Source organism: Eleginops maclovinus, chromosome 7 (genome assembly GCF_036324505.1).
Source record: "Eleginops maclovinus isolate JMC-PN-2008 ecotype Puerto Natales chromosome 7, JC_Emac_rtc_rv5, whole genome shotgun sequence".
NCBI lineage: Eukaryota > Metazoa > Chordata > Actinopteri > Perciformes > Eleginopidae > Eleginops > Eleginops maclovinus.
In genome coordinates, this window is record NC_086355.1 from 19,808,982 (window position 1) to 19,819,373 (window position 10,392).

Genomic DNA, 10,392 nt, shown 5'->3' on the forward strand with positions numbered 1-10,392 from the left:
GGAGTGCAGAGCTGATGCCCTGTGAGCCTGTTTTCAGGGAAGAGCTGTTTGTGCGGATCATGTTATTGAGTGAGAGAAACATGCAGGAGCATGTCCTACCAACTCCTTCAGGCTGTCATGGTTTTATAGCCAGAGGTCATTGTGTTCTGAGGGTTGAGGGTTCAAATCCCCAGAAAATATAGGGTACTACTGTCTCATGTTCAGGGTAATGAAAAGAAAAATAGATCCTACCAGTCAATACAGGCAAGAATATTGGTTTGAAGCACTGTTCTATTTTGGGAATTTAGTATTGCTTCAGTAAAACCTTCTTCAGACCAGTGATAAGGAAACATACATAATGTGCATTTATGATTATTTAAAGGGACACTATAATGCGTTTGGGATTTGTTCCTTTCTTGTAGTGTTATATAGGTTTGTGTGCATGTAAATGGTCTGCAAAGGCTAAAATCCCAAAGTTCCCTCCAGAAGGAGTTCCTCTTCAAAGCGTATGAGTAAGAAATCTCCCTCTCTGTACGTTAAGGTCTGTGCAAAGGGGGTTGTTATTGTTCATAGCCTAATTTTTTTAAATCTTTTTTATTCCAAAAAACATGGTGACATTTTCTTTCTGTTGACTTGTTTATCTTTTTATAGTGCAATATAAAGAGATATAGAGAATTCCCTCTCTAAAACCTTAGACATTTACAGATCAGCAAAGTCAATCAATAATTTTAAACCTGACCATACAAATGAGCACATATTGTACAGATACTGTATATAAGACTAGGTTTCTTTTTTATATTTAAACAGAGACTCTCCTTTTGACCTGTCTCACTTGTATAACACTCTCTTTGGGGTGCCATCGAGCAAGGCACTTTAATGCAGCTCATTGGAGCAACTGTCTGCCCAGTTGTTTAGTAGTAAAGACGCATGTGCAAGCTATGAAATAGAGAAATGATGGGCTTCAATCTATTAAATATTATATTTAAGACATTTGAAACAATCGTAGCCACAGCAGCATCATGTCAAGTATTTGCTCTAAATATGAGTGCATGGCGCCACCTAGAGGTCGTTCAATGACAGTGACACAAGCATTTGTAGAACTCACCAATATGCTTTATTTGTATTAATGAATACTGGAAACACTAAAGCAGCAATGATAATAACACTAAATAGACAAACCAAATTATGCGACTATTTAATGTTCACTGAATGTTACAGTAAAGCAAAAAGAAAGAGTGTAGAAATGATTGTTATTACCTATTATATTAGAGTTCATAGCCTTTAAAATGTTTTTTTCCCTACCTAAAGTCCCAAATATTCACATATAAATAAATAAGTTTAATATGTTTGCCATTAACTTCATGATTCTTGATAACAAGTTTAATATTTTTATTTTGCAAAAAACTAAATACACGTTGGGTTTCATTTTTTTTATTTCCTTTTTTTTAATTTCCTTAAGTAAGCTGTCGTAAAGCTGTGGTTCAAACACAGGTCAATTGTGAAGAACAGTTTTGCAACATTGCTGTGAGATTCTAATTAAAAAAATATCGCAAAATTGATGGGCATTAATTCATGAATCAGCAATGCCAGTGTGCATGATCTGGACCCAGAAAAGCTACCAAAATCTTTTATATTTTGAAGGTAATAGGATTTCTCTTCCTCCAAAATTATCCTCACATTCTTTCCATGTTAACAGATTCCACCGCTGCTTTCTTTAAGTTACTTTTGGTTTTCCATAGCCGATGTACAACAAAGACTACACCAATCACACTTACAAGAAGAAATGCAAAGAGGACATAGATTGCAACTTCTGCATTGTGAGTTGAAAGCTCGAGACCCAAGAAATCCACCATGGACACGGGCAGCATAGGGGCAGTTGTGTGGGGCATGGTCACTGCGGAGGTACTTGTTACTGTTAAAAGACAGGGACAAGGGTTTGAGTGACTTATACACAAGGACCATACATTTCGCAATTTGACCAGAAGTATCCCTCTTCTATTCTACAGTGATGGATTTTATATATTTTTTTGTACTAAGCAAAACGTTACCTTCAGGTTCAGGGTTCAAACACTCATGAGGCCCGAGAGCTGGATCTGGGAAGCCATTGCAGGTGATGATAGAGGTGTAGCGAGAAGCTGAGTTTTTAGGGATTCGAGGAAGGGTGGGGTCGGAGCGATTCACAAAGAAAAGTCCAAATCGCTCTGAGTAGCCAGCGGCCCACTCAAGGTTGTCCATTAATGACCAGGCTGTATATCCTCTTAGATCAACTCCGTCCAGAACAGTGGCTGAAAGATACAGTAAAGGGTACTGTTAACATGCATGTTTACAACAAAAAGCAATCGTATTCCCATGAATCCACACAATACTTGTGTTTTTGTTGGCTGTGTTACCTTTAAGTGCCTGATTGATGTAGTTTTCATAATAATACTTCCTGTGGACGTCATTCAAGTCCACTTCTCCTCGCTCTGAGACCCCATTTTCTGTGACATAGATAGGTGGGTTCCCATACTCATCCTTGATAAATTTGAGGAGTTTCCTAAATCCAAATGGAGTAATTTTGAGCCAGAAGGAGCCAGATTCAATCCAGGTGCGGTCATGGGTGGCTCCAGTGCCCCTGGAGATTGGAAAGGACATTATCTCAGTATTAGGGCAGCCATTTTAAGTTGATCAAAGTTTGGCATTTTTCCCTCTTGTATCACCATTCTTCACTCTGCTATGAGGTGCACAGGAAGCAACTACAGTATATCTAGGTGTCAAATGTTTGTATTCCGACATACCTGTCACCTTCATAATCCTGCTGATTTCCTAAATCAACTGGGTATGAAAGAACTGAGCAGTAGTGGTTGAGGCCAAAGTAATCATGGGTCCCATTGATCCTCTTGATTTCCTCAGGTGTAAACTCAGGAAGCCTTTATTAGAAAGAACATTATTTTTTATAATACCCAATCCCAACCCATAGAATCCCCTTTATCCTTAATACTCATTGCTACATAAAGTTCAAACTTTTACAAGCAAATTATTTTAAGATAACGAAACAATAAGCAAAGCTATGGTTGGAATTTGAAGTAGAATATGACAGAATGCATTTATTTATTTAGCCCTCATCACCATTTCTATAGCAACCATCTTTCTAAGGCATACCTGTTTTGAATACCAAACCAAATGTAGATATGTGCTTATTATGGTATAACCAATTGTTTAATTACCGTGATTCAGGGAGACCTACAGCAAGGCTTCTTTCACGAATGACTGTTTTCATTATCTCAGGATAGTCACCTCTGAAGATTGGATGGGCAAACCATCCAAGGAAGAACTGTAAAGATCATATATCAGGAATGATACATTGTATGATGATTGAGTTGAATAAGGTGAAGGAAAACAACTGAATAAGGTATGATGTCAGAATGTCATTGTCTACCTGCAGGTAGCGGTTGGTTGCATCTACATCCTCCTGCTTATATGGGTTTCTTGGCTCTGTCCAATCAGAGTTGATGGTAATCGAGATGAGGCCTCTCTGTGTTGCACGGTACTTGTCATTGTACAGATGCCAGGCCTCAGCGTGGGCCTTAATAAGGTTGTGAGCAGCAATATACTGCCTATTGTAAATGCCTGAAATATTGGAGGCATTATTTAGGTTGCTGTTATTTGTCATCATACAGGACAAGTTAAAGGTTTAGGGTTAGTCATAAGTGAAATTGAGAAACCCTTACAAAGTGAATCAGTGTTAACTGAAATTTAAAATAACATTTCGAAACACAAAAAGGTAAGGGACAAGTAGGAGAACAATATCATCAACCTCAAAACCTTAAAACATATGGTCTCACTCTGAATATTGGCAGCGTGTCAACAGAAAGTTGTTTGATTACCTGGAGCAAAAGTACCATATCCGTAGCCAAGGTTGGCTACAATGTAGGGTTCATTTAGAGTGATCCAGAACTTCACCTTTTGCCCAAATCGACTGAATAAAAGATCGGCATAACCTCTGAACCTCTCGACAATGGTTTCATTCTCCCAGCCCCCCACTTTCTGTAGAGCTTCGGGTAGGTCCCAGTGGTACAGGGTCAACTGGGAAACAGAGGTGAGGAAATTTGACGAACACTACTATACACGTTTTTTTAAACTTCCAGTAAAAGCCATTGAAGTCCAAAGTTTTCAAATGCAGCACTACATGATGGAATAGATTGATGGTTATAAACAACAGCACTGCCTACCTGGGGCTGAATATTAGCAGCTTCCAAGGCATCCAGTAATCTATGGTAATAGTTCACTCCAGCTTCATTGACGTGGTTTGTGGTGCCATCTGGGAGCACTCTGGGCCAGGATACAGAGAAGCGATAGTGGGTCACCTTCAACGTCTTTAGCACCTCCACATCCTTGTCAATCTTGTTGTAACTATCGCAAGCAATGTCGCCATTGTCACTGTTTGACACTTTCAATGGAGTATGGGCAAACTTGTCCCAGATACTCAGTCCTTTTCCATCGGACCTCCAGCTTCCTTCAATCTGAAATGAAAGAAAAGTTATATTACAGAACCAGCCATAGTTAAAGCTACCTTTTTTCTTCATGCCACTCAAGGGCACTGCCATTATAGAATAATGAATGTGTAATGTGACTTACTTGGTAAGAGGCACTGGCAGTACTCCACTTAAAGGACTTTGGAAACTCTCCATACAGTAGCTTCTCGTCATCTGGTAATGGAAAGCCATTGTCCTTTATGACTTGATAATAATAGTGAGCAGAGCGTTTTGGTGTCCTGGGTTGGATTGGGTTAGTGAAGTCCACATGGTGCAGCCCAAATCCTACTTTGTACCCATTGAGCCACTCAAAAGAATCCATGAGAGCTGTTGCTATGTATCCTTTTACCTTCACACCATCGAGATTATTAGCTGTGAAAGTATATGATAATAGAGGTAACATATTTTAGCAATGAAACAATTTCAATGTGTAAAGCATTTTTTAAACTTCAATAATGATGTGCACACATACCCTTTAAAGCCTCATCAACGTAAGTTTTGTAGTAAAATACTCTGTCGATGTCATCAACAGTGATCATAAAGTGTGTAGCAACTCCATTCTCTGTAATAAAAATCTCCGGATCTCCATACTCCTCTTTGATCCAGTTTAGGAGTCTTCTCAAGCCCCATGCGACAGCTCTCTGATTTCCGATGGCAGTAGTTGGTGAATCACTTTCTTCTGCTTCTGACAAGTCCTGGTCATATTCGTATGATTGAGGTTTAAGCTGTGCAGTAACATGGCTTACTATTTTTGTGGTGTAATGATTAACACAGAACATGTCAGCAGTTCCCTTGATGAACATCTTTTCTTCTTCAGTAAATGAAGGAAGTCTTGTCTCTATAAGACGTTGGAGCTCACTTTTGTTTCCAACTTGCCATTTCATGGCATCAGGATAGTCACCATTCTTGAAAATGGGGTGTGCAAACCAACCCAGTTGGAACTGCAGAGCGCGGTCAGCAGCCACCACTTCACGAGGAACATTAACATCTTTAGGTTCAAACCAATCAGCATTAAGGGCAATGGATATAAGACCACCTTGGGATTTACGATATGTATCATCATATGTGTGGTAGGCCTTAGCGTGGGCTTTTATAAGGTTGTGTGCAACTCTGTATGGTGCAATTCCTGGATTTTTAACATTGGGTGGGACCTGTCCAAGTCCATATCCTGACCATGCAATTGTATGAGGCTGGTTGAAGGTCATCCAAAATTTCACTCTGTTGCCAAATGTGGCAAAGCAGAAGTCACAAAAGTCATTAAAAACGTTAATCATCTCTACATTTTCCCAGCCACCAAGTGTTTGCAAGGCTTCAGGAAGGTCCCAGTGGTAGAGTGTCACCATGGGAGTGATGTTATATGCTAAGAGGCCGTCAATGAGTCTATTGTAGTAGTCAACACCTTTCTGGTTCAGAGATGCACGGTGACCGTCAGGAAAGATCCTGGACCAGGACAAAGAGAATCTGTACGACTTCACCTTCAGAGCTCGCAGCATGTAGAAGTCTTCTTCAAGTCTGTGGTAGCTGTCACAGGCAACATTTCCATTGGCATTATCAAGAATACTGCCAGGTTTTTGGGCGAATGTATCCCAGACACTGGGCCCCTTCCCATCAGCATTCCAGCCACCTTCAATCTGGTAGGCCGAAGATGATACTCCCCAACTGAAGCCTTGTGGGAAAGTGCCGTAGTGGTAGAGCTTTCTCTGAAAATTGGACTGGTGAGAGAATTTCTCCCAGACAACACTGGCTTGGGATGGAACAGTGGAAGGTGGGATTGAAGAAATTTGTTTTGAGTCTGTGTTTTTCAGGTCTGCTGCATAAGAAATCTTTTTTTTTGCAGCAAACCCATTGTTTTCAATAACTGAAGAGTAAAAGTAGGCCGACTGCTTTGGAGTCCTGGGCCTGTCAGGCAGGTCAAAGTTGACATGGTGCATCCCAAAACGTTCACTGTAGCCTTCTGGACCTTCAAAGCCATCCATGAGTGACTGGACAGTAAACCGCTGCACATTTACCCCATCCAAATGTATAGCTGTGGAGAGATTAACAAAATTACAAAATTCAGCTACTTAAACCAATTTGTATGACACATTTTGAAATTGTGCAACAATAACATTATCAAGTGTGCAACGGATGACTAAGTGCATATTACTGATGTTTGGTGCGAATGCCCATTTATAAATATAGGCACATTAAATTAAAAAGTACAATAAACTAGTAAACTAGTTTAACCAACATACCTTTAAGGGCCTCATTGATGTAACTCTTCATGTAGTCTATTCTACTGATATCATTGAGACTGTCCCCACTGTACTCAGTAGGCATACCATTCCCAGTAATGTGGATTGGCACTTTGGTGACACTCACATACTCTGTGGAAATATAGTTTAGCAGCCTTCTGAGACCCCAAGGTGCAGAATATATCCAGTCAGAAGCTGTTGAGGACCATGATGGATCTACATGTGCCAGGAAGTTGCCAACCCCTTGAGGACCAGGGGTGCAGCCACCAAGACTGTTGTTGACTAACCGGGAGGTATAATGGTTTAATCCAAAGAAGTCAGCTGTTCCATGTATCCTCTTCCTCTCTTCAGCTGTGAAAACCGGGAGTATTGCAGGTTCAGAGAGAGGACACTCTTTTCTTTTTTGTTCAATCTGAGTCTTGAGTGTTGCAGGGTAATCTCCATCAACAAATATGGGATGTGCAAACCAGCCCAGCATGAACTGCAGGTAGCGATCTGCTGCTGCAATGTCTTCTGGTCTGGAGGGGTCCACAGGTTCAGCCCAGTCAGAGTTCAATGCAATGCCCACTGTGCCTCCTTGTGTCTTCCTGTACTTCTCATTGTAGACATGCCAGGCCTCAGCATGGGATTTGATCATGTTGTGAGTCGCCTGCAAAGATATAAAAAAGTATGAGGTAATAAATTGAGGTTTGCTCTGTGTCAAAATGTATCTACAATATAATATAAATATTGCCCTCACCTGGTAGGAGGCCACCACGTAGTCTTTTACTCCAGGGGCATGCTCACCAGTGCCATACCCAGCATGGCTCACCACCCAGGGGCTACTGAAAGTGTTCCAGGTCTTGACTCTGTCTCCAAACCTGGAGAAGCAGAAGTCTGTGTAGACCTTGAAGGCTTCAACAATGGAAGCGTTGGTCCATCCACCGTAGTCCTGGAGTGCCTGGGGCAGATCCCAGTGGTAAAGCGTGACAACAGGTTTTATGCCAGAATCAATGAGTGCATTGATCAGCTTGTCATAGTAGAGAGCACCTTTCTCAGAATGAATGCCCTGGTGGCCCGAGGGAAAAATGCGTGCCCAAGAGATGGAAAACTGGTAGGTGTTAACATTAAGACCTCGCAGGAGGTAGACATCAAAATCCACTTTGTGGAAACTGTCACAAGCCAGATCAGCGGTCTGATTTGCAAAGGCTAGGCCCTCATGACCAAAATGGTCCCAAATCGTCTCTCCCTTCCCATCTTCAGCCCAGCCTCCCTCAACCTTGAAAGACTCACTGGAGGTGGCCCATTGGAAGTCAACAGGAAAGGACTCGTTCAAGAAAGTATCTCGCTCAGTAGAAGTCATGGTGACAAAATCACTCCAGGTTTTGCAGTAGGTCATGGAACAGGACAATGTTTGAAGATGACTTCTGTCACTTTGATGACTGTAGATAAGAGGAACAACATGATGAAAATAAAATCAGATGAATATATTAAAGCAAAAATCCAACAAGTATGCTTTATAATAGACTGGGATAAACAGGTGGAACCAAGTTAGATTACTTATTCTAAATTGTGGTTGATATATAGCAGATTAAATCTTTGACATTCGCAATGTAATACCGTGTTGGGGTGCGGTAAGCTGGACGTAACGTATCTACCATGTCAAATCCAAGAACATTTTGACCTCCATTGCTCAGCGCTGTAAAGTATAAGAATGTATCACATGATGCAAGTACATTATCGTCATTGATATTAAATTATATTAGTATTCTTGAAACAGTAATGTCAGTTTTCATATAGTCTATCTCTGATATTAAATAAATAAATGACAGATAGAGGTTAGACCCAGTGGTTATTTTGTGTCAAGTATTTGCATGTCCATGTAAAGTCCAAAGTCCTAAAAGTTTGAGTCTAAAGTCCTAAACAAGTCATAATGTGGTCTTCCAAATGTAATACAAATTTAACCATTGAATTATTTTTATTTTTTGGGGGACTTGATTGGTTACTGTCTGATTACCTTTTAACATGTTGGTATCTGAGGGGAACTGATATGAAGAACAGTCCATGAGGTCCACCTCATAAAACAAAATGGGTTTGTCTCCACACTTTCCCTGCAAGGAAACATTTAAATCTAATTGAAGTAAACTAAATCATGGCCTGAAAATGTGTTATGTTTACAGCTGAATAATGTACATACCAAATCACTTTTCAGTTCCTCAGCCAGGTTTTGTCCAGCAGTGCAGTCATATTGAATTTTAATGGAAAGAAAATCTGTATATTTCTGAAATAGAGACATACATAGAGTGAAGCTAGATGTTAAAGGCATATTACCCTGGCACACATTAAATAACATGTTTGTCCAAAAGCTCTATCTTGTCTTTGCATTTACTTAATTAATGTGCTTGTTTTGTGTGTCTCCATATCATCTCACCAGGAGTTGAGTGTCACTGATGATTGGGACTTTACTGGCCTTTATCCCAACTGATATTCCTCCATCTGAAATACATAGCATGTATGCAATACGGTTAAAGAGCTTCACATTTACTCGTCTGTAGACCAAAAAAAACACATTCTCTTATCACGACCCTTGGTACACACTGATATGGAAACCATTATCTCATGAAGCACTGCCATAATTAGTGTCATTCAAATAAATCTGGACAACTTGAAAACAGATGATAAGAAAGCACAGTTCCATTATATGATGAAGCTTAAGTAACTCTACTTTGCTCCTGGTGATTACAGGGCATGCAGAATACTGAGCAGCATCACTGTAATTAGTGTTATTGTTTTTAAATGGCAATGCCCTGTTCTCAACATCCCACTATAAAACCCAAAAATGTCTATCTACCTACTTAACTAGCTATAAAACTTTTGCCACTTCTATATACTTATGTAATCTTGCTTTTTTTGATTTCAGGCTACTTAATGGGGGCATTTTAGGAGGGTACACAAGGTCAAAATATACATGCATACTGACTAACCATTTCAACCTTTTTCTAAATATGTACACACACTTTCATATCTCCCCATTCCATACAGCAGCACTTTTAATCAAGTAATCATCAGTCTTCAGTTCTTCAGCATGCATTAAATATAGATGTCCTACCTCGCCCTGGAAACAGTTGGTGATAATGGCGGTAGATACTATTGTGTGCATCAAGAGCGTTTTGCAGCTCAGCATCCATCAGCTCCTCCAAGCTGCTCAGTGTCACCCAGGACTCTGATAGGTCTCCAAATTCTCCAAACACAAACTCTGCATACTGCCTAAACATGTCCCCCAGCTCCGGGCTCTCCCAGCCTCCATACCTCGATCTCAGAGAGTCTGGCACTGTGGATCCATGCAGGACCACCAGAGGCTGAAGGCCCACATCCAGAAGCTGTTTCATCAGGGTGTGGTAGCAGGACACCACGGCCTGCTGCGGGTTTCCGGGGAAGCCCGTAGGAAGAAGTTGAACCCATGACAGCGGCACTTTGAAGTGGGTCAACCCTCTGCTCTGGAGGGACTCAAAGTGCTGTTGAGCGCCAAGAGGTATGGGATAACTGCAGTCGAATGCGTCCAAAACGGACCCTTTTACTTGTTCCTTGGTCATAGGACCTGCAAGAAACATGACCTGGTCATCCTGTTTCTGGCACACGCAACCAGTGATCAAACCCAGATAGAGAAGTCTCTCCAGTATCGACAT

The 10,392-nt window shown here is 40.8% G+C and overlaps 1 protein-coding gene across 1 annotated transcript; it reads right to left on the minus strand.

Moving 5' to 3' along the window:
• Positions 1-1,087: 1,087 nt before the first annotated feature.
• On the minus strand, positions 1,088-10,392 carry LOC134867455 (lactase/phlorizin hydrolase-like). The gene is made up of 17 exons (XM_063888018.1): positions 9,816-10,392; positions 9,138-9,202; positions 8,904-8,987; positions 8,724-8,817; positions 8,327-8,405; positions 7,467-8,148; positions 6,728-7,376; positions 4,966-6,519; positions 4,597-4,865; positions 4,191-4,481; positions 3,846-4,044; positions 3,398-3,588; positions 3,186-3,292; positions 2,757-2,888; positions 2,370-2,593; positions 2,028-2,264; positions 1,088-1,891 (listed from the first exon to the last, which is right to left on the minus strand). The coding sequence occupies exons 1-17, from the start codon at positions 10,390-10,392 to the stop codon at positions 1,653-1,655; spliced, it is 5,673 nt and encodes a 1,890-aa protein (XP_063744088.1). The 3' UTR covers positions 1,088-1,652.

Bases quoted from the DNA above. Each gene is read 5' to 3' on its own strand.
- LOC134867455 (XM_063888018.1), bottom strand. From the start codon at position 10,392: ATGTCGATACTGGAGAGACTTCTCTATCTGGGTTTGATCACTGGTTGC. The intron at 4,045-4,190 runs GTAGGCAGTGCT...TCTGTTTCCCAG, and splicing joins CTGCTAATATTCAGCCCCAG to TTGACCCTGTACCACTGGGA. The intron at 2,889-3,185 runs GTAATTAAACAA...TTTCTAATAAAG, and splicing joins GTAGGTCTCCCTGAATCACG to GCTTCCTGAGTTTACACCTG.